The sequence below is a fragment of the Podarcis bocagei genome (assembly GCF_964188305.1).
Source record: "Podarcis bocagei genome assembly, chromosome: 9".
Lineage (NCBI taxonomy): Eukaryota > Metazoa > Chordata > Lepidosauria > Squamata > Lacertidae > Podarcis > Podarcis bocagei.
This window is the reverse complement of record NC_138134.1, coordinates 81,140,184-81,163,304: the sequence shown is the minus strand read 5'-3', so window position 1 is coordinate 81,163,304 and position 23,121 is coordinate 81,140,184. Positions and strand designations below refer to the sequence as shown.

The 23,121-nt window shown below is 60.3% G+C and overlaps 2 protein-coding genes across 2 annotated transcripts in view; one reads left to right on the top strand and one right to left on the bottom strand.

Annotated features, from left to right (window-relative positions):
• Positions 1 to 15,778, top strand: part of M1AP (meiosis 1 associated protein) — a 29,071-nt gene extending 13,293 nt beyond the window's left edge. Inside the window, exons 7-12 of the mRNA XM_081207540.1 lie at positions 4,389 to 4,565; positions 12,146 to 12,302; positions 14,167 to 14,308; positions 14,541 to 14,759; positions 15,021 to 15,191; positions 15,392 to 15,778. Coding sequence (XP_081063666.1) covers positions 4,389 to 4,565; positions 12,146 to 12,302; positions 14,167 to 14,308; positions 14,541 to 14,759; positions 15,021 to 15,191; positions 15,392 to 15,523 — 998 coding nt within the window. The 3' untranslated portion in view covers positions 15,524 to 15,778. The remainder of the gene's footprint in view (positions 1 to 4,388; positions 4,566 to 12,145; positions 12,303 to 14,166; positions 14,309 to 14,540; positions 14,760 to 15,020; positions 15,192 to 15,391) is intronic.
• Positions 15,779 to 16,306: 528 nt separating this feature from the next.
• Positions 16,307 to 20,484, bottom strand: DOK1 (docking protein 1). Its single transcript, XM_081208526.1, has 5 exons — positions 20,350 to 20,484; positions 18,843 to 19,139; positions 18,403 to 18,499; positions 17,969 to 18,141; positions 16,307 to 17,466 (listed from the first exon to the last, which is right to left on the bottom strand). Exons 1-5 carry the CDS (start codon positions 20,416 to 20,418, stop codon positions 16,423 to 16,425), a joined length of 1,680 nt encoding a protein of 559 aa, XP_081064652.1. The 5' UTR covers positions 20,419 to 20,484; the 3' UTR covers positions 16,307 to 16,422.
• Positions 20,485 to 23,121: the final 2,637 nt, after the last annotated feature.

Here is a 23,121-nt window from a genome sequence, read left to right as displayed (position 1 = left end):
CGGACTTGCTGAGCTTCCTGGAGTAAAACGCTCCCGGCCTCCAAACCCCCTGCGGGTCTTTCTGCAGCAGGACTGCCCCCACGGCTCTGTCCGAGGCGTCTGTCTCCACCCTCATCGGCCTGCTGGGGTCGACATGCAGCAGCTGCTCTTCCGACGCGAAGAGACGCTTGAGTGCCTGAAAGGACTGCTCCGCCTGCTCTGTCCAGATGAACTTCTTTTTCTTGGAGCTAAGCGTGTCCGTGATGGCCGCTGTCTGCATAGCGAAGCCTTTGATAAACTTGCGATAGAAGTTCGCGAAGCCGACAAACCGCTGGACCTCCTTCCGGTTGCGTGGGCTCTTCCAGTCCAACACCGCTCGAACCTTGGCGCTGTCCATGGCGAGCCCCTTGTCAGACAACTTGTAGCCCAGAAAATCCACCTCCGTCACGTCGAATTGGCACTTCTCCAGCTTGGCGTAGAGCCTATGCTGCTGTAGCCTGCTTAGCACTTCTTTGACGTGTCTGTCATGCTCCTGCTGCGATTCCGAAAAGATCAGGATGTCATCTAAGAAACAGACGCACGTCTTGTAGAGGAGCCCCGCCAACACGTGATGCATGAACGCTTGAAAAACGTGGGAGCCATTTTGCAATCCAAAAGGCATAACTCTATATTCGTAGGTGCCCAGAGGCGTGAACATGGCTGTCTTCCACTCATCTCCTTCCCGCATGCGAATGAGGTTGTACGCCCCTCGCAGGTCTAACTTGGTGAACACGCTGCCCTTCCGTACCTTTGCGAGGAGGTCGTCGATTCGGGGCATGGGGAAGTCCGATGGCTTGGTCACACTGTTTAAGATGTGATAGTCCACCACAAGTCTTTTTTGGGGCGTGTCCCGCTTCTTAACAAAGAATACAGGACTGCCCCCCGCTGCCTTGGACTCCCGGATGAAACCGCGCTCCAAATTATGATTTATGAACTCTTTGAGTTCCTGCAGTTCGTCCTCAGACATGGAATACAGCTTCCCTTTGGGCAGCGCCGCCCCCGGCAGCAGGTCAATTTTGCAGTCATATGGTCTGTGGGGGGGTAGCCTGTCTGCCTCCTTCTCGCAGAAAACCTCCAAAAATTCCGCGTACTTGTGGGGAATCGCTTGCAGCGTGCCTAGCAGCAGCTGTGACTCCTCTTCCTCTCCTTCCTGCCGGGGCACGATGCAGTGTTCAGCACAAAAGGAAGAGCCGAAGGTCAGCTGCCTCTGGTACCAAGCCAGCGTTGGGCTGTGCTTGTCCAGCCAACTCATGCCCAATACAATGGGCGTGTCCGATAGTTGAGTGACGTTGAAGCTGATGATTTCCCTGTGATTCCCAAGGCGCATCACCATTGGTGGCGTCTGCTTCACCACTTGCCCCCCTAGCAGCTCTCTGCCATCCACCGTGACCACCTGCAGGGGCAGCGTGGCCGGCAGCAACTGTATAGCGTGCCGGTCGACAAAGTCCTGCCCTATAAAGTCCGCATTGCTTCCCGAGTCAATGGTGAGCGGCACGTCCATGGTGATTCCATTGGGCAGCTGGAGCGATGCGGTGAGCCTCACTACTGGTTTGGGCGGGAGGGGGTCCATGGGCTGTGAAATCTCCGGGGACTTCTTCATTGACACGTCTGGCTGGGCCCCAGTGCCTCTTCCTCCAGCCAGACATCGTCGTTTCCCTGCTGTGGTCCTCCTTGTTGCGTTGCTGCAGTTACCATTGCTGAGGCTGCAGTGTGCTTGTGGAGCCTCCGGGGACACTCTTTCGCCATATGCCCTGGATCCTCGCAGATGTAACACTTCCTGTTCCCTCTAGGAGGCTTCGCTTTCACTGTTGTCGGTGCTAGGGCTCTGGCTGCTGACTGAGCCCTTGCACTTCCAACCTCCATAGGTTCCACCCCTCCTCCTGGCGGAGGCGTGGATTGCGCACGCGCTGCTTCTCTGGGAAGGAAGGAGGAGCCCCTGGCTGGTTCGCGCCCTCCACGCCCTTCGTCCCTGCTCCACGGACGTTCTTCCAGCCGCACCCCCACGGCTAGCGCCCTCTGAACGATCTCCTGCGTGGTCCGGGGTCTCTCCCCCCTCGCAATTTCATCTTTCACAGAGCCGTGCAATCCCTCCCAAAACAGGTCTCTTACAGGAGCCGAATCCCTGTCCCATTCCAGAGCACTGACCAAAGCGAAAAAGCGGGCATGATACTGCCTTACGCTGGCCCTTCCTTGTTTCAGTCCATGTATCTGCTGCCGAGCAAGATCCACGTCAATGCTTGATAAAAAACACCCATCCATCGCTTTAATAAAGGCATCCGCATTTTGGAGCGCCGGATCCTTATCCCTCCACAAATTGCGCAGCCATGCTTTAGCTTCCCCATGCAAATGGGACATGATGAACCCCACTTTCTCTTGCTCATCTCTAAAGTCTTTTTTCAGCAGTTCCAGTGCGCACATTACATCTGCTCTAAAGTTGGGGTACTGCTGCAGGTTCCCATCGAAGTGAGAGACCAGACCGCCTGTTCGTCTCGCCAACCCAATTCCCTCCTGTCTGGGTGTCAGTTGCCCTTGCTTCGTAAGCATGTCCAACCTGACCTGGAGATCCCTGCAGGCGGCAGCTGCCTCCTCCTCTCTCTTCCTGGATGCGAGAGCCTCGGCATTCAGTTGTGACACTGCTTTTCTGAGTTCCTCTATCTGCTGCTCAGCCGTCATGTTGTCTGCCGTTCGTGAGCTAGCTAGTAGGCACCTGCTTCTCTCCTCTCCTCGAGGCTGTAGATGCCCACAATTTGGAGACGGAGCTTACTGTCAGAGCTGCTTCAAGATCCTAGCTCACAGAGGATCACGCTAGCCAGCGGTCATTAAGTAAAAGTCTTTATTGAGTTACAGTTTCCATTCTCAAGCTGCTGCGTGCAACTCTACGTCTAGTGACTAGATCGGCGAAGCTCCGTCTGAGTCTCCGCCCCTTGTGCACCAACTTAATATCCTAGCCCTGCTCCACCTTTTCCGCCTGACTGTTCTCCTTTGGGTCCCTCTGCCCCCCGGGGTCTCTTCCTTCCGGGATTCTTCTGACGCCGACCCCCCGGAACTCCCTGTCTCCTTGCGCCGGGCTTTAGGACCTGGCTCCCTTTCCTGGCTGCCTACTGCGTCACTTTCCTGTGCATTTGAACTTGGCGCGCGCGCCCAACCTTCCACTTTCCGTCTGACCGTTTCTTCGCTCCCCGATGGAGGTGTGGCCACTCCTGACTCGTGCCCTCCCCCCTGTTGCGAGCTGCCAGCGCTTGATCTCTGGCGCTCTTCCTCTTCCCTGCTCTCTGGCTGTGACGCTGGTCCCGATTTCCAACTGCTCTCCTCTGAGTCCCCTCTGGCTCTATCTTCCTGGGGTGTCCCCCTAGGCTCCCCCCTTGCCCTGGCCACTGGTGCTCCTTTCTGTGAATCTTGATTCACTGGAAAGACTCGGAGATCTCGGGTCATCGTCATCACTCATCTTTTCTTCTGCCTCCTCCCCCTCGCTCTCTGTTTCCTCCCTTGCCCTTGCCTCTGCTCCTGAACCCCTGACACCATTCAAAGTGCTTCCTAAATGTTTTGCATCTGTGCTTGGCCTACTCTGGGCAGTTCCTCTTGTCCCCCTCAGAAAAGATAGAGCAGAGCTGCAATAAGAGACAACATTTGGCCCGGGAAAGGGCAGCCAACGTGATCCCTGGGCTGGAGTGACCCTCCTAGGAGGAGAGGGCTGGCCAGGGCTCTGCTCTGCCTTTACCCTCGGAGACAGCCAGGCCTGTGAATGCCAGAAAGCCCAGGAGGGGGCAGAGTCCTGCTCTTGCGCCCAGGTCCCTTGGGGCATCCCCTTGGCCCCTGCGAGAACAGGGTGCTGGACTAGATGGGCACGGGCCTGATCCAGCGGGCGCTTCTCATGTTCGGAGGAGGAGGCTGTTCAGAAAAACAGTAAGGCTTTGGGGGAGGAGGGGGACCTGATAGCTTATAGGAGGGTACCTGGTGCGGAGAAAGTGGAGCGAGAGCGTTTCACAAGGCTGGAACCAGAGGCCTCCAAGGAAGCTGGAGGCTGGGAGGCTCAGGACACGAAGCACAGATTTGGCCCCCAGAAGAGGCAGAGACGGCAGCCACCAAGTGGGATGACTTAGAACGCAGGCAGCTCATGGCCCTGGAGGGTGGCACAGGATGGGCTGGCCAGGCTGGCAGCTCCTTTCCTCCTGAGGCCTGGGAGTGGGGCACTCAAAGGACACGCTGACCCTCCAGGAGCTGTGGGCTTCGGGCAGGGGGCCTGCTCTAAGGGAGCTGTCTCCTTGTTCTGGGGGGTGGCAGGAACCTGTTGGGATGCCCAGGCTGAGCCATTGTTGGGGGGGGGGGATACCCAGGCATGTGCAGATGGGGCTCCTTTCCTCTCCCTGCAGAGAGCGCTGTGACCCTGGGCGCAGTCCTTGACCTCCAGACTGTGGAGAATGATGTGGTGGCCCTGGAGACCTTCTTCAAGGGCTGGTTCCACGACCACAGCCCAGACCAGGAGCACCTCCACCTCCTCCTGCCCGCTGGAGCGCTCTGCCCCCCTACTGCAGCCCAGAGCTGCCCGGGTAAGTGTGAGCCAATGGGATTCCTGTGTTGCTTCTTCACCCAGACCGAAAGCTTCCTCTTCAGGGAGTCTCTCCAACTTTACGATTCCCTGCTTCTGTGAGCCTGCTGACACCACACCCAGCACCTACCCTTTGGGACCCCTTGCTGTTGTGGGAGAGAGACGGGTGCCCTCGTCTCTTGCCTCCCCTGCTAAACATCTCTGTCCCATTCAGTGTTTGTCCAGTATTCTAAACTCCCTTTACATTTACAAATGTTTTGGTTTTTTAAATTGTTTCCCTGTGTGCAGTTGTTCTTGCTATTTCCGTATTTGTTTCATATAAATTATTGCATAGTAAGTTGCTTCGGCACCCCTCATGGGAAGCCACTCATAAATGAAATTCTTATTTACACAAATAAATACACACACGTACTATAATGACTGATACAATGAAATGTTACAAGGAAGCTGACGTAAAAAAAGAATCAAAATTTAAATAAACCCAATGGTTTTGAAAAAATAAAACCATATATTTGAATACATATCTGTCAGGGGTTTAGGAGCAGAGGCACGGGCAAGGGAGGAGACAGAGAGCGAAGGGGAGGAGGCAGAAGAAAAGATGAGTGATGACGACGACCCGAGATCTCCCAGTCTTTCCAGTGAATCAGAGGATTCACAGAAAGGAGCACCAGTGGCCAGGGCAAGGGGGGAGTCTAGGGGGGCACCCCAGGAAGATAGAGCCAGAGGGGACTCAGGGGGGAGCAGCTGGAAATCGGGACCAGCGTCACCGCCAGGAAGCAGGGAAGAGAAAGGGAGCCAGGGGGGAAGCGCTGGCAGCTCACCACAGGAGGGAGGGCATGAGTCAGGAGTGGCCACGCCTCCATCGGGGAGCGAAGAAACGGTTAAGAGGAAAGTGGAAGGTTGGGCGCGCGCGCCAAGTTCAAATGCAGAGGAAGGCGGCGCAGTAAGCAGCCCCGAAAGGGAACCAGGTCCTAAAGCCCGGCGCAAGGAGGCAGGAGGGTCCGGGTCAGCGTCAGAAGAATCCCGGAAGGAAGAAGCCCCGGGGGGTAGAGGGACCCAGAGGAGGACAGTCAGGCGGAAAAGGTGGAGCAAGGCTAGGATATTAAGTTGGTGCACACGGGGCGGAGACTCAGACGGAGCTTCGCCGATCTAGCTACTAGACGTAGAGTTTGCGCGCAGCAGCGTGAGAATGGAAACTGTAATTCAATAAAGACTTTTACTTAATGATCGCTGGCTAGCGTGATCCTCTGTGAGCTAGGATCTTCAAGCAGCTCTGACAGTAAGCTCCGTCTCGTCATTGTGGGCATCTACAGCCTCGAGGAGGGGAGAGAAACAGGTGCCTACTAGCGAGCTCACGAACGGCAGACGACATGACGGCTGAGCAGCAGGTAGAGGACCTCAGAAAAGCAGTGGCACAACTGAACGCCGAGGTTCTCGCATCCAGGAAGAGAGAGGAGGAGGCAGCTGCCGCCTGCAGGGATCTCCAGGTCAGGTTAGACGTGCTGACAAAGCAGACACCCCGGCAGGAGGGAATTGGGTTGGCGAGACGGACAGGCGGGCTAGTCTCTCACTTCGATGGGAACCTGCAACAGTATCCCAACTTTAGAGCCGACGTACTGTGCGCACTGCAACTGCTGCATAAAGACTTTAGAGATGAACAAGAGAGAGTGGGGTTCATCATGTCTCATTTGCATGGGGATGCGAAAGCATGGCTACGCAATTTATGGAGAGATAAGGATCCGGCGCTCCAGAATGCGGATGCCTTTATTAAAGCAATGGATGGGTGCTTTTTATCAAGTATTGACGTGGATCTTGCACGGAAGGAGGTGCATGGGCTGAGACAAGGGAGGGCCAGCGTCAGGCAGTATCATGCCCGCTTTTTCGCCTTGGTCAGTGCCCTGGAATGGGACAGAGATTCGGCTCCTGTAAGAGACCTCTTTTGGGAGGGGCGGCACAACTCGATTAAAGATGAGATCGCGAGGGGGGAGAGACCCCGAACCACCCAGGAGGTCGTTCAGAGGGCACTGGCAGTGGGGGTGAGGCTGGAAGGACGTCCGTGGAGCAGGGAAGAAGGGCGTGGAGGGCGCGAACCAGCCGGGGGCCCCTCCTTCCTTCCCAGAGAAGCAGCGCGGGCGCAATCCACGCCTCCGCCAGGAGGAGGAGCCGAACCTATGGAGGTTGGAGGTGCAAGGGCTCAGTCAGCAACCAGAGCCCTAGCACCGGCAGCAGTGAAAGCGAAGCCTCCTAGAGGGAACAGGAAGTGTTACGTCTGTGAGGAACCAGGGCATATGGCAAAAGAGTGTCCCCAGAGGCCCCACAAGCTCACTGCAGCCTCAGCAATGGTGACTGCAGCAACGCAGCAAGGAGGACCACAGCAGGGAAACGACGCAGTCTGGCTGGAGGAAGAGGCACTGGGGCCCAGCCAGACGTGTTAGTGACGCAGTCCCCAGAGATTTTACAGCCCGTGAACCCCCTCCCGCCCAAACCAGTAGTGAGGCTCACAGCATCTCTCCAGCTGCCCAATGGAATCACCATAGACGTGCCAATCACCATCGACTCAGGCAGCAATGCGGACTTTATAGGGCAGGACTTTGTCGACAGGCACGCTGTGCAGTTGCTGCCGGCCACACTGCCCCTGCAGGTTGTCACGGTGGATGGCAGGGAGCTGCTCGGGGGGCAAGTGGTGAAGCAGACGCCACCAATGGTGATGCGACTTGGGAATCACAGAGAAATCATCAGCTTCAACGTCACTCAACTATCTGACACGCCCGTTGTATTGGGCATGAGTTGGCTGGACAAGCACAGCCCAACGATGGCTTGGTACCAGAGGCAGCTGACCTTCGGCTCTTCCTTTTGTGCTGAACACTGCATCGTGCCCAGGCAGGAAGGAGAGGAAGAGGAGTCACAGCTGCTGCTAGGCACGCTGCAAGCGATTCCCCACAAGTACGCTGAATTTTTGGAAGTTTTCTGCGAGAAGGAGGCAGACAGGCTACCCCCTCACAGACCATATGACTGCAAAATTGACCTGCTGCCGGGGGCGGCGCTGCCTAAAGGGAAACTGTATTCCATGTCAGAGGACGAACTGCAAGAACTCAAGGAGTTCATTGATCATAATTTGCAGCGCGGCTTCATCCGGGAGTCCAAGGCAGTGGGGGGCAGTCCCGTATTCTTTGTTAAGAAGCGGGACACGCCCCAAAAGAGACTCGTAGTGGATTACAGGATTTTGAACAGTGTGACTAGGCCATCGGACTTCCCCATGCCCCGAATTGACGACCTCCTCGCGAAGGTACGGAAGGGCAGAGTGTTCACCAAGTTGGACCTGCGGGGGGCGTACAACCTCATTCGCATGCGGGAGGGTGATGAGTGGAAGACAGCCATGTTCACGCCCCTGGGGACCTACGAATATAGAGTTATGCCTTTTGGATTGCAAAATGGCTCCCACGTTTTTCAAGCATTTATGCATCACGTGTTGGCGGGACTTCTCTACAAGACGTGCGTCTGTTTCTTAGATGACATCCTGATCTTTTCGGAGTCGCAGCAGGAGCATGACAAGCACGTCAAGGAAGTGCTGAGCAGGCTAAAGCAACATAGGCTCTACGCCAAGCTGGAGAAGTGCCAATTTGACGTGACGGAGGTGGATTTTCTGGGCTACAAGCTGTCTGACAAGGGGCTCGCCATGGACAGCGCCAAGGTTCGAGCGGTGTTGGATTGGAAGAGCCCGCGCAACCGGAAGGAGGTCCAACGGTTTGTCGGCTTTGCGAACTTCTATCGCAAGTTTATCAAGGGCTTCGCGATGCAGACGGCGGCCATCACTGACACGCTTAGCTCCAAGAAAAAGAAGTTCATTTGGACAGAGCAGGCGGAGCAGTCCTTTCAGGCACTCAAGCGTCTCTTCGCGTCGGAAGAGCAGCTGCTTCATGTCAACCCCAGCAAGCCGATGAGGGTGGAGACAGACGCTTCGGACAGAGCCGTGGGGGCGGTCCTGCTGCAGAAAGACCCGCAGGGGGTGTGGCGACCGGGAGCGTTTTACTCCAGGAAGCTCAGCAAGTCCGAGCAGAACTACACCATATGGGACAGGGAGTTGCTGGCAATTCATGCAGCGTTCAAGGCGTGGAGGCACTTTCTGATCGGCGCCAAGCACACGGTGCAGGTTTGCACGGACCACAAGAATCTAGAGCACTGGCGCACGGCACAGTTCCTGAACCAGAGGCAGATACGTTGGGCTGAGTTCTTTGCGAACTTCGACTTCCGAATAGAGTATGTCCCGGGGGACACCAACATCATGGCAGACGCTCTCTCCCGTAAGCCACAGTATCTGGAGGACGCAACACCAGCGGCCGCCATGCACATCTTCGCACCGACAGTGTGGGCGTGCGCCGCGGCGACCGTGGACCTAGAGGCAGTGCGGCGAGCGTTGCAGGGGGACTCCTTCGCACAAGCAAATATGGCAGAGGTGCAAAGGGGCAAGGCAGCGGCCGACGGTTTCCAGCTAAGAGATGGATTGCTCATCCGTAAAGGGGCCATCTACGTGCCGGGAGACGAACTTCGAGCCAAGGTGCTGCAGCAGCTGCACGACGCGCCCACGGCCGGGCACTTTGGCAAGGAGAAGACGGTGGAATTAGTAGCCAGGGATTTCTGGTGGCCTGGAATGAGAGGGGAGGTCGCAGACTACGTGGCGAGGTGTGACACCTGCCAGAGGGCCAAACCAGTGCACAAACCGCCGGCCGGACTGTTGGAGCCGCTGCAAACTCCGGTCGAACCTTGGGAAAGGGTGGCCCTGGACTTTGTCACGGATCTGCCCAGCTCAAGGGGCAAGACGGCAGTGCTGGTGGTGGTGGACCTGTTTTCCAAGATGGCGCATTTCATTCCGTGTGCTAAGGTGGCCACGGCGGAGCAAACCGCCAAACTGTTCATAGACCACGTGTTCAAGGTTCACGGTCTGCCACGGTCTATTCTGTCCGACCGCGGGCGGCAGTTCATCTCGAACTTCTGGCAGAAGCTGATGGGCTTCCTGAACGTCAAGATCAACCTGGCGTCGGCGAGACACCCGCAGACCAACGGGCAAGCGGAGCGGGTCAATGCCATCATGCAGCAGTACCTGAGATGTTATGCAAATCAACAGCCTGCGACGTGGGTGGATTACCTGCCGCTTGCAGAGTTCGCCTACAACAACACGAAGCACGTATCCACGGGGGTCACGCCGTTCTTCGCCAACAACGGGAGGCACCCCAGAACCTTCCCGGGCCTGGAAAGAATGGGGGAGGGGGAGCCGCAGACAGCAGATGCGTTCGCGTCGGAGCTGCAGGAAGTCCACGATCAGCTGAGGCGCCACCTGGAGCTGGCCAAGCACGCATACAAGGTACAAGCAGACAAGCACAGAAGGGTTGGAGAAGAGCTCCACGTGGGAGACTGGGTTTGGTTAGCGGCCCACGCAGTGCCGGCCAGGTCGTTGGCCAAGAAGAAACTAGGGCATAAACAACTGGGGCCCTACCAAGTCGAAGAGCAGGTCAACCCGGTAGCTTTCAGACTGGCACTTCCGGAGGGTTCCAGAATGCATCCGGTATTCCACAGATCGGTGCTCACTCCCTACAAGGCACCGCACAGGTTCCAGGAACCCGGAACGGCGCCGAGTCCGGCCAGAGACAGAACAGGGCACGCGGGAGCAGCACAGAAGGAACGCATCAACGAAGTCACGGAGATTTTGGACTCCAGATGGGGGGAAGAGGGGGTAGAATACTTTCTCGCCAAGGAGGGCACCCCGGCCAGTGCGAACAGCTGGGTGCCGGGATACGCCTTAGACGAACCTCTGCTCAAAGACGAGTTTCATGCCCTCTTCCCACATAGACCTATGCCAGCAGACTTTTTCGACGACTGGCTTTTCACGCCCACGCTTTCGGCCAGCACGTTCCGGGGGTTCGACTCGGACGAGGAACCAACACGAGACGTCCGTTCCCCGGAGGGGTCACCCTCGGGATCTGTCTCAGAACCCTCGTATTGGTGGGACGATAGGCCAGAGGAGCAGTTCCGCAGAAAGTGGCTGGACTGCTCAGGACGAGCAACGCCGCCAGGAGGAAGTGAGGGAGAGACGGACATGGACATTTTCGGGGACGACCCTGGTTTCGAGCACGGCGGCACAGAGATGGAAGCGGAGGTGACCGTCGTCGACGAGAGCAGGGAGGAAGACCCGGAAGAGTTCAGATGGAGGCCCGCCACGGGAAGCGACCGATATCCGACGTTCGTCCCTTTGCAACAGCAGCCCCCAGCTCCAGCACCGGAAGGAGGGGAGGGGGGACTGGGGGGCTTCGAGGGGGGGATGGATGTCAGGGGTTTAGGAGCAGAGGCACGGGCAAGGGAGGAGACAGAGAGCGAAGGGGAGGAGGCAGAAGAAAAGATGAGTGATGACGACGACCCGAGATCTCCCAGTCTTTCCAGTGAATCAGAGGATTCACAGAAAGGAGCACCAGTGGCCAGGGCAAGGGGGGAGTCTAGGGGGGCACCCCAGGAAGATAGAGCCAGAGGGGACTCAGGGGGGAGCAGCTGGAAATCGGGACCAGCGTCACCGCCAGGAAGCAGGGAAGAGAAAGGGAGCCAGGGGGGAAGCGCTGGCAGCTCACCACAGGAGGGAGGGCAGGAGTCAGGAGTGGCCACGCCTCCATCGGGGAGCGAAGAAACGGTTAAGAGGAAAGTGGAAGGTTGGGCGCGCGCGCCAAGTTCAAATGCAGAGGAAGGCGGCGCAGTAAGCAGCCCCGAAAGGGAACCAGGTCCTAAAGCCCGGCGCAAGGAGGCAGGAGGGTCCGGGTCAGCGTCAGAAGAATCCCGGAAGGAAGAAGCCCCGGGGGGTAGAGGGACCCAGAGGAGGACAGTCAGGCGGAAAAGGTGGAGCAAGGCTAGGATATTAAGTTGGTGCACACGGGGCGGAGACTCAGACGGAGCTTCGCCGATCTAGCTACTAGACGTAGAGTTTGCGCGCAGCAGCGTGAGAATGGAAACTGTAATTCAATAAAGACTTTTACTTAATGATCGCTGGCTAGCGTGATCCTCTGTGAGCTAGGATCTTCAAGCAGCTCTGACAATATCAAATTTACATACATGGGTAAGCTTACTGAAGCAAATGATAATAATAATTAGGTCTCCAAAGTGCTGCAGCAAAAGTGCTAGCATCGTTCCCATCGGCACTGAGTTCCAGAGTGTTGGTGCTGTAGTCTGTGAGGGGAGAGTCCTTGGGGGCATTAAATGCCAAGAGTGGTGCCTTGAATTTGGACGGGGCCTGGCGGTGGCTGTGCCCAAGGCCCCAGGCTGAGCTGCCCCCTGCCCCGTCCCCCGCCTGGAGCTGTACCAGGCCAGGGCAGCCTCTCCAAGGGTCTTCTGCCCTGGACATCGGCCCAAAGACACAAACCTGACCTCTCCAGTCCTTGGCACAGCCCTCGCCCTCTGCCCTGAGATTCATCCTGGGCAGGCAGTCCTGCCCGCTCTGGCTGGCAGTGGCTCTGGGTCCTTGGCAGCTGGAGGGGTCCCCAGCTGCCATGGCTTGGCAGAGCATGCCCTGCGCCCCCTTAGACCTGCTGCCTTCTGCCCTTGCAGTGTGCGTGAAATGCGATGCCCAGGAGAGGCTCCTCAACCCCGCTCTGCTTACTTCCGCCTGCGGAGATGGCCCAACCGCGCAACGGGAGGATGCCAGTGGCCCCTTCTGGATGGCAGCTGGCCCAGGCCTGGCGCCACGCAAGCTCCACATCCTCAGGTACCTGCCCAGGAGCCATCTGAGCGGGGCGGGGGGGGGGGAGAGACACTGGGAGCGCCCCCAAGGGCCCCTTTGAGAAGAGGGCCAGCCTGCCGTGCCCCTCAGCCCTTCCCCAGTTCCCAGATTCCAATGGGAAAATTGTGTTGTGGCCACGTCAGCTGCCCTGGGAGCCCTGTCCCATGTTCAAGAGGTGTGACTGCAGCGAGAAGCACTCTGTCCATGCTTAGGTGCACTCTTAACCCCAAAAGGGGCTCTTGTTAAAACTCAGGAAATCTGGCTTTGGCCACTCACTCTCTGGGCTACAGGACCTTTTGGCCAAAGGGCCCCTCAGGTGGGGGGGGGGGGCAGGGCAGCTGCTGTGCTGGAGCCAGTGTGCTTCTCTGCCGCTGTCCTTCCCCCCCCCCCCCCTGCGCTTCCTGTTCTGGGCCGGCTGCTCCCTTCCCCTGAACCTGCTCTGGCTTGCCTGGCTCAGGGGCGCTTGAGGAGGACAAGCAGCAGCCCCCACTGGCTTCCACAATTGCAGACAGCCTGGGGGGGGGGATCCTCCTCCCTTGGGAGAGCCTGAGGCAGAAGACGCAACACAAAGCCTGAAAAATAGCAACAAACAAATGGCTGCTTGGAGGAAGCCCAGCAAGGCTGTTCCTGACTGAAGGAAGGAGACCCCAACTCACCCACCCACCCACTTCCTGTTTTGCCTTTTTAAATGCAGCCTCTTCCCTGCTCCCCACTTCCCATCTGCATGGGGGGAGGGGGCCAAGTGCCCCCACCAACGTGGACAAAGTGTGTCAGGAGGTGCAGCCACAGATTGCGAGGCTCTGGCAGGCCAGGAAGCCCCCCCCCCTCGCTCCCCTTGCCATATGCAGGAGCACCTTAAGAGCTCTCCTTCCCCCCCCCCCAGGGGCATGGGCAGGTGGACAAAGGGGGCAGAGGAGTGGGTGTCATAGAAGACCTGGAGCCACACTGGGCAAGTCACAGGCCTGTCAAGTGGCCTGGTTTTTTGTCTGCTGATGTAACCCCAGTTGGTGGCAAGCTGTGCATTGCGGGGTGGGAGGGAGTGCACTGCTTGCAAAAGTGCCATGGCAGGGCAGAGGCTGGTTGGCGCCCCCCCCCCCCCCCGCAGGGAGCTGCCAGGCAGGCAGGCAGCTGACAGGCACACAGACGGCAAGACCAGCTTCCCCTTCTTGGCTGTTCTCGCAGTTGCTGACAGCCAGGCTGCTGCAGGTTCCCCTTTGGCGCAGGACATCCTGCCAGGAAATGCAGGCTGCTTTGCAGAAATGGTCCCTCTGAGAACCCCTCTCCCTTCCAGTTCTTCTGCTGAGCCTGCAGGGTCCAGACAGTGGCTTCTCCAGCCCAGAATCCTGATGCCCCCAAGGGCTCCAAGGGCTTCCAGCCCCTGGGAATCAGAGGCACGGCTGCCTGGGGCCCCGGAGGCAGACCAGAGCCCTGGGGCCCAGGACTAGGCTCATCCTCTTGGTTAGCCTTCCAAGCTGGTGGCCATCCCTGCCTCCTGAGGGAGGGAGTTCCACTGGTCAACTCTGCTCTGCAGGAAGAAGTTCCTTTTATCTGTCCAGAGTCTTCCAACGTTCAGCTTTCTGCCATGTCCACCAACTCCATGGTTTTCAGAGAGGAAATCTTTCCTCCATCCACTCTCTCCATGCCAAGCATTGCTTTATACACTTTGATGCTGTCTAAAACTTGCCTTTTCTGCAAACTAAAAAGCTGCACATGCGGCAACCTTCCTCCACTGGGGAGCCACTTGCCCCTAGATCACTCCCAGTCCTGGGGGGCCCTGGGTGCTGCCTGGGAGCTGGAGGCAGGCTCTGCCCCCCCCCCCGACCAAGGCCCCGCCCCCCGTCTCTTGCAGGGCCCTGGAGGCCAAAGGCCTGTGCACCTCGCTGCTCTATGGGCTGCCTCTGGTCATCCGGCCCACAAGCTGCTGGCGGATGAACTGGGATGAACTGGAGGCCAACCAGCAACTCTTCCGGGCCCTCTGCCACTGTCTGTGGGTGAGTTGGGGTGGAGGGTGCAGAGTCGCAAGGCGCTGAGTTATGGGGGGGGGAGGTTCCACGCCTGCAGGGCTAAGCCATAGTGACCCCCGCCATGTGACGGTGCCTGCCTTCAGGAGAGGGCACCCCCCTTCTCCCTGGCACAGGGTCCCTGGGAAAGAGGAAGGAGACCCACACATCCCTCCCCCCCCCCCGGGAGGGGGGTGCCTGAGACTGTAATTTCCTCTTTCAGAAGCGAAACTGGCTGCTGCTGGCCAAATATGAGAGCCCACCAGTGGCCCCCGGTCCCGGCTGGGGTCCCCACTGCCCGAGCCCCCTCCAGGTCCTCCTGCCCTCCGAAGGGGCCGCCTCGCTGCTGCTCTGCTCCCTGGTGGGCCGGGAGCTCCTCCTGCCCTGCAGCTTCCCTCTCCTGCCAGCCGAGCCTCCCCAGGCCACGCTCAGCCAGATGGAGGCAAGTAGCCAGGCAGCACACCCCACCCACAACCCAGGACGCCGGCACTGGCCCACCAGAGAGAAAACACGAGGGGGGGGTCCCGGGAGAGGTCCCACCCTCAGGCTTTGCCTGCCTTCAACCCTCCTGCCCTGGGGGTGTGGAGGGGCAGGGCTTGCACCTCATCCTTGCTGGGAGGGGCTTTGGCGGGTGGGGGGCAGGAGGGGCCTGGCTGGGCGCCAGCGGCCTGGGATGCTGCCTCTGATTCCATGATGAAACCACCTTTTCCCGCTGGCTCCTTCCCGGCAGAACCTCCTGGACGGCCTGGAGCTGGAGCCGGCCTACAGTCCCCTGGGTGGGGGGGCCCCCCTGTACCAAGCCCTGAGGAGCAGCCTGGGGCGCCCACCCCCCTCCCGGCCCGAGCGCAAGGCAGAGCGGCACCTGCCCCGTCAGGTAGGTATGGCAGGCACCCTCACCCCATGGACAGGGCTGCAAAGGGCCACCCCAGTGGCTGTTGGGGGGCGGAGGTCCACCCCACTTGTGCCAGACCGCTTGAGATGCAAAGGGAACCGGTGCCCCCCGGGAGTGGAAAGGGGGACCAGCCCTCGCCTGGGGGTCACACTGCCTCTTCCACCTCCTCCTTCTGCCCACAGCAGGGCACCCGCCCCCACCTGGGCAAGGCCAGGGCCATGGTGGCCCCCCTGCGCATGGCACCCGCTGCCCCCCGCCCACCCGCCTTCTCCCTGTTCTCCGGAGACGAAGAAGAGTTCCTGGACGCCATGTGACACCGCAGGGGCCACTCCCTTCGCCCCATGGAGGCCCTGCTGAGCCAGAGCTCCCACAAAAAGAGGAGCCCAACCCAGACAAGCACCCTGTTGAGCACCTGGGGGGGGGCTGGAGTTGTCCCTCCCCTTCGTGTGGCAAAATTGGAGCCTCTGCAGCAATGCCTGGATCTCTGTCTGGGGACGAGCGTGGCTGGAAGCCCCCTCCCCAGTTTCTGGAGACCCCCTTCAATAAACTTTTGTCTTTGTTGCACCAAACCTTGAGCTGTGTCCTTCTGTCCCCCCCCCCCCCGCAAGAGCAGGGCACTCCCCCCCCCCAGCTGTGGGGAAGACAGAAGAGGGAAGCTGCTGGGAAGCCACAGAGGAGGAAGCAGCGCAGGAGGCGGGGGCTGCAGCCGCTCCCTGGGCCTCTTCCGCCTTGGCACCCCCAGGCTGCATCTTTTGGGGGGAGTTCTGCCTGGGACTAGTGGAAGGAAGCGGGGGGGGCTCATCACTCTCAGGCAGTTCAGGGGCTGGGAAAGGGGCGTCTCTCCCCCCACCCAGAAAAAAGACAGTCCAATGCTCTGAAGCAGGACACCCCACATTGGAGGAGCCCTTAGGACCAGGGGGAGATGGGGGGGGACCCACCCCCCTGACGGTTGGCAGGAGCAGAAGGCAGGGCTCCGCTTCCCCTCTCCTGGCCTGATCCAAACTGCAGCCTCCCAAAGCAGCTCCAAAAACCTGCTTTGCTCAGCCCCCCCCTTGCCCCCTGGGGCACTCAGCCGCCCCACCATGCATTCAGCTCCATTGAAACAAAATGCTTTAATATGAAAATAGACATCTGTAGAAAAATATCGCCCAAGACGGATCCTGCAAGGACCCAAGGGGGTCCCCTGCCCCCCCCCCCACTTCCCTGGGAGCCATCAGATCTCACCCAGGTCTTCGTAGACGGAGGCCGGCCGGCTCTCGTCCACCGACTGCTCCTCCCGACTGCCCCCCCCTGAGCGACCGGGGCTGGCCAGGGGCGGCTTCACCACCTTGCTGTAGAGGGGCTCCTCTCCCCCGCGGCCACTGTTGTTGTTGTTGCTGTTGCCGGGGGCCGGCCTGGGGGCTCCAGGCTGGGGGGGCTTCTTGTGGGTGCGGGGGGGCTTGGGGGCAGGGCACGGCTTGGGGGGCTTGGAGAGGCCTTGCTTCGGGGGGAAGGCCGGCACTGAATATTCCCCCATGCCCAGCACGCAGGGCAGCTCGTAGCCAGCCGGGCTCTCCATGCCCTGCGTCCGCCAGGCCTCGCAGGGGAGGCGGGCCTCGTCGTAGATGGCCGTGGGGGTGGGGGTCGGCCACTGGGCCCGCCCCTCCGGCTCGTCGTAGATGTGCTTGTCCTGGCCGCCACCAGGCCCCACCTCCTCATACAGCCGTTTGCTCTGGGGAGGGCAACGCTCCTTGCCCCCCTCGCGCCGGCTGTCCACGGGTTCCGCATAGAGGGCGTCCGGCCGGGGGTGAGGGGCCCTGAGCGCGTCCAGAGGCTCGGAGTAGACGTTGCCCGCGTCCTCGGGGGGCAGTGCGTGTCCTGGCACCTCAGGGAGTGGGGAACGGGGGGGAGTGCTGGGCCACTTGGCCAGAGGGTCCCGCAGGCCCAGCCCCTTGGCGGGGGCCACCGCCTCCTCTTCCTCCGCAGCAGTGGCAGCGCTGAGCTTGGCCAGGGCCGGGCGCAGGCCGGGCCTCTCGGGGGCCAGAGCGGGCGCCAGGCTCTCCCCCTCCAGGCTGAGCGAGCCGGCCAGGGCGCCCGGGAGCTGGCCCACCTCGGCGTCCAGGGAGCAGGTGCTGTGGCGATGCTCAACCACCTGTGCCTTCTGCGCCTGAATGGCCGCCTCCACCACGTGGAAGATCTCGTTGCCCTGCTTGGTCTCAAAGGTGAAGTTGCCTGGCCCAGACTCACAGCGCCGGCCGGCTTCAAAGGAGAACATCACCTGCGGGGCAGAGAGCGGGCACAGTCAGGGGCCGCAAAGGAGCGCCGGGGGCCAAGAGGACCCTTTGAGGGGCACAGGAACCTCCCCTGCCCCTGCTCTGCCCACTCTGAGCACAAGCCCCGCCAGCCAGGAACCCCACAGGGCCAGCAAGAGAGCTTCTGAGCTGGCTGTAAAGCCCTTGGGCAGCACAGAAGGCCGGGGGCTTCTCCCCACTGCCCCACCCAGTGCCAGCTGGGCACCTCCTCAACCACTGAGGGAGCCCAGCCCCCATCACCAGCTCTCCCAGGGCAGCTCTTTGGCAGACAGGCAGCAAGAGCAGCTCCTCCTGTTCACAGAGTTGCAGAATTGAAAGGGCCCCTGAGGGGCATCTAGTCCCCCCCCCCCGCAAAGCAGGAATCTCAACTAAATCACTCCTTGGGCTTCCATGATCCTGCCCCCATGGTCCGGCCCCCAGTAATGCAGCCTCCCCCCCCCCCACATGCACCCCTCCTCCTGGACCCACCTTGTCCCGGCCATATCTGCGGAGCAGGCGGTAGGGCCAGGTGAAGAGGGGCTGGTTGGAGTGGGGGTCCCCAAGGATGAGGCCCTCGCCGGACGCCTTGAGCACGTAGACCCCCTGCAGCTTGCAGCGCTCAGCAGCCTCCGTCTTCTGCACCGTCACCCAGAACTCGCTGACTGTGGCCAAGGGAGAGAGTCAGAGCAGGAGACCCCAGGGACCCTCCGGGGGGGGGCAGGCACCCGCCCAGCAGCCGTCACCCCAGAATCCGCAGCCCTGGCAGCCAAGCTGCATTTTCCAAAGCGGGGGACTCCCAGCATGCAATTCTGTCCTGCAGCAGCCGTGACTTCCTATGGCACTCCCTCTGCCCCACCACCCAAACTACGGGGGGGGGGGACGGGGACAGGGTGGAGCCAGCTCTGCTCCGGAGCGCCTCCTACCTTCCTCTCGGGAGTAATAAATGGCGTTCATGGCCATCTCCAGGGATCGCCCCCCAGCGCAGTCGGCTGCAGGCTGTGCTGCTCTGCCAGGATTGCTCTGCCGGGAGAGAAGACCATCAGCAGACACCCCCAGCCCTTCCCAGGAATGGCAGCTCCTCTGCTGCAGGGGGCGTCCAGGGCACCCCCGGCATGCACAGCACCCCTGCCGCCCCTGAGCACGGCCGGGGGGGGCCAAGGAGTGAAGTGGGGGGCTCTTCCCACCAGCCAAGGCTGACCAGCCCTCCACCGTCCCTGGAACATCGGGAGCTGCCTTATGCAGAGCCAGCACAGTATTGTCTACACTAGCTGGCAGCAGCAGCTGAGCAGGGTTTCAGGCAAGGGCCTCTCCCTGCAAGGCGCTGAGACCCCCCCCCCCATCCGCCACCCCAGGGAGGGCTCACCAGAAAGGCTGCCTCGCAGAGCCTGGCCATCCAGTCGGCCGCCTCGTGGGGCTCAGCGGCAAAGAGGTAGCTGCGCTCGCTGGTCTCCAGGCGGAAGGCGGAAAGGCCCTCCTTGGGGCTGCCCTCTGGGGCGGGGGCCACGCTCACGCAGTCCGCCAGGCGCACAATCTTCTTGTCCAGGCGCCTGGTGCCCACGCGCTCCGCCGGCACAGGACCCTCCTTGCCGTCGAAGAACTCCAGGCGCGCCACGCCATGCGGGCTGGCCGGGTAGAGCACAAACCAGCTCTTCTTCCATCGCTGCAACGAGAGGCAGAGGGGAAATGGGGCCAGAGGAGCCGCAGGGACACACCTTTCTGCAAGCAGGGAATTTGCACATAACCAGGGAAGGGTCTGCCCTCCCCTCGCTGCCTTCAGCTGGCATATGAGAGGCCCAACAGGTTCGAGGAGAACCCAATGCACACGCACCCCCCCCCCCGTGGCCAACATGGAGCCCCCATCCCTGCTGAGCAGGGGCTGATGGGAAGTGCAGTCCAACCAGTCCCTGGAGGCCCCCCTGGCTCCCCCTGCAGGAGCCGATCCCCTTGCGCCCCAATGGGGGCTTAAGAGGCTTTCGCTTCTTTCTCTGGGGAGGGGCTCCAGTCATGTAGGAGGAAGCAGGCCACTTCTTAATCATATTAATGCTTTTATTTCTTTATATCCTGCCCAGCTAGCTGGGCTGCCCTACCCGCTTTGGGCGGCTTCCATCAAAATATAAAAAAGCCATAGAGTAAAGCATCAAAGATTAAGAAAGTCCCTACACGGGGCTTCCCCTCCCTCAGTGAGGTGTTGTGGTTCCTGTGCTCCACTTGGGGGGAGAAGTGGTGGAAAGACCCTCCTGTCTTCCCTCCCTGAAGGAGGCTGGCCTGGGCGAAGAGCGGTCAATCCGGCCTGGTCCAGTTCTGCTCCCGGCAGCGTCCACGACGCCCCGCCCCGTCTGGGCCAAACCAGGTACCCCTATTAGCACCCCGGGGCGCTGGGGGGGGGGATGCGCTCGTCTGGCGCGCGTGTGTGGAAAGGGCCGGGAAGCCCTGAGAAGAGAGCAGAGCCCGTCGCCGGGACCGGACCCAGAGTTGAAAGCTGGACGGGCGGCCCCGGAGGGCGAGACAAGGCGCCCGAGCGGCAGGAATGAACGCTGCTGCCGCCGCCCCCGCTTCCTTCGCGCGCGGCTCCTCTGGCTTCGACGGGGCGTCAGAAGAAGGGAGAGCACGGGAGGTGCCCCAAGCAGCCCAGGAGCGGGTCCCGGATGGGCCTCGGGCAGGGAGGGGGCCGGGGCAGCCCACGGGGCCCCCATCCCGAAGGGGCCGCGCTTCCGGGCCGCGCCGGGTCCAGGAGAGTCGCCCCTCGGCCGCCCGCGCAGAGACCGCGCTGCCGGCAGCGCCCCATCCCGGAAGCGCCGGCGGGCGGGCGGGCGTGAGGCGCTGGGAGCAACCCCCGCCGAGGAGCCCCGGCCGCGGCAGGACGCCCTTACCTTGGCGCCGATGCGCAGCCCCGACGGCTGCTGGAGCAGGAGCGGCCCGGCCTTGACCGGCGGGTCCATCCGGAAGAGTCGCCGCGGGCAGCCCAGCCGCTCCGGATCTGTCAGCGCCGCCGCCGCCTCTCGGCGCGGGGAGGGGCTTCGCCGAGGGAGCGGAAGCCGCCGGGCGGGGAGGGGCGGCTCCGCCCCCAGGCCAGGGATGGGGGCGCTGGCCTGGCTCAGCCCTGCCTCGAAGGGGCGGGCCGGAGGGGGCAGGCGGCCGCGCTCGGGCCGCCCTCTGGCCGGAAGCAGCCTCGAAGGACGGCCAGCCCGGCGGGCCCTTTCTCTGCTCGGGGGCCTCATCCCGGACGGCGTGGCCACCGGCAAGGAAAGCTTCGAAGCGAACTGGTTTCGCGATTCAAAGTTTGCCTCTGCGTTTGGGACGTTACAAGACCAGAAACATCAAAAGTTCGACGGGACCAAAACTAGTTACAGATAGGTAGGCGTGTTGGTCTGCCATAGTCAAAATAAAAAAATTCCTTCCTGTAGCACCTTAAAGACCAACTAAGTTAGTTCTTGGTATGAGCTTTCGTGTGCATGCACACTTCTTCAGATACACAGGGACCAAAACTAGTTTGAGAAAACAGTCCGCTTTCTAGAACGGACATTCAGGCGAGAGGCCACCTTAAAGGGAAAAATAATCCCCAACCGACGCAGAAGAAAGAAGCGCGTTTGTATTTTGAAGCGTGGTGGCAAGTCCCCCGGGGCGGGGGGTTGGCTGCGACGTCAGAAACGTCGTCGAAACTTTCGCTTCGTGACTCCGGAGCTCGTAGGTCTCGGGTGGGAGCGCGTGTCCGTGGGCGGGAGGAGCCCCGCGCTGCAGGTCTGTCCTGGAGCCCCGAAGAGCTGCTCGGTCGCAATGCGGAGTCGGCCCGGGCGGGGAAGCCGCAGGAGAGGAGTGGGGTCTGTCGCGCTCTGGACTCGCGGGCGGGTTTCCCAGGATGGGCATCTGGCTGGCAATGGGGGGGGGCAGCCAGGAGGCTGGACGAGCGGGGTCCCCTTTGGGGTGATTCAGCAGCAGCAGCCACAGGGCTCTTGTTCCCTTTCCATGCCATCATGGATGCTTTAGAGGAGGGAACGCAAATGCCGCCGGGGACTGACCCTCCCAGCGCAGACAACGGCCTGACCTGGGCCCTCAAGAAGGCCTGGCATCCAGCTTAGGATCCCAGCAGGGCGGGGCCAAAGCCTCTCCTGCCCTTGGAGCCCAGAGGAGGCGGGCAGAGCTCCTGCAGCAGCTGCGTGGCTGAGGGGGGCTGGCATGGGAAGGGGGTTTCTGCTGAAGCCCAGGGCCTCTCAGCTGAGAGGCATCTGGAGTATGGAATTTTTATTTTATTTTGTTTGTTTGTATACCACACTTCATCCCTAGATTTTGGGGCAATCACAACATAAAATAAAAGAGAAAAACACAAAATATGCAATAAAAACAAGAACAAAACCCAACCAGCCAATAACCCGCTCCCCACCACACTTAAGAGAGTATCGTTGAAGGCCTGCTTGAAAGGGAACAAAGGGCCTCAGAAGATGATCTCGGGGTCCAAGTAGGGTCATATGGAAGGAGGTGGGTCTTGAGGTATTGCGATCCTGAGCTGTTTAAGGCTTTAATAGGTCAAAACCAGCACTTTGAATTGGGCCCAGAAACTCATTGGCAGCCAGTGCCGTTAGACCAGGATCAGTGTCATATTCTCCAAGCCTCTTGCCCTGGTGAGCAACCTGGTTTCTGAATTCTGCACCAGCTGAAGTTTCCGAACTGTCTCCAGAGGCAGCCCCACGTATAATGCCTTGCAGTAATCTAAGAGGGGGAGAGCATAGACAATGGAAGTTAGGCTGTCCCTGTCCAGATAAGGATGCAGCTGGGTCACCAGCAAAGCTGATCTAGGGTTTTCCCAGTTTCCACGGCACTCGGGTCACCTGAGCCTCAAAAAGTACAGTCCCCACAAGCGACGTCCCTGCTCCTACAGAGTCCTCTGAAATCAGTAGCAGGCGGCAGGGCAGGGCTGTTGTTTCCCCACTAGAGGGCGCTTGCGCCCTGCTTGGCTCCAGCACCAGCTGCTCCAGCGCATTTAGGATGCCTAGAAACTCGGCCTCTTCGTCGTGCCCGGAACCCACATGCAGCCCGCCTAGGTGAGCGTAGCGGAAGTCGCCCATTGCGTCCGCGCCTCTGCTTTTGGATGCTTCCTTGATTTCATCCATCCTGTCAAGGTCTCCTTGAGCATTTGGATCAGGGGGACTATGGCATGTTTCCAGGACTGAATTACTCTGGGGCTTTCATCCCTCAATCAGTTTTAAAGCTGCCAAAAACTCATTTTTTATTTTGGTTTCTTGGGGGTGGGGGTTTGTGGGGGAAGAAGAAAACGGGGGGATATGCTCTAGGGGAATGCACTGCATACCAGAAAAAAATCAAGCAGACTTCTCCATGAATTTGCCGAATCCTCTTTTAAAGTCATCCAAGTTGGTGGCCATCACTGCATCCTGAGGCAGGGAGTTCCAGTGCTTAATCCGGCATCCTCTCCTGGCCCAGAGCTAGTCGAAGGCCCTAGAGGAGACGCCCCCTGTGGGGTCTGAAGCTGAGCCCCGACCACACCCCACTCCTTGGAGAGGGCTCCTTCCTTCGACTGCAAGATGTGCCTCCAAGGAGGTTTTCCGGCGGAAAGCAGGCTGCCGTGGCCCAGCCATTGGTCTCCGCTATAGGATCACCCTGCGCGCCTCCTCTTGCCGTTGCTGCTGGCT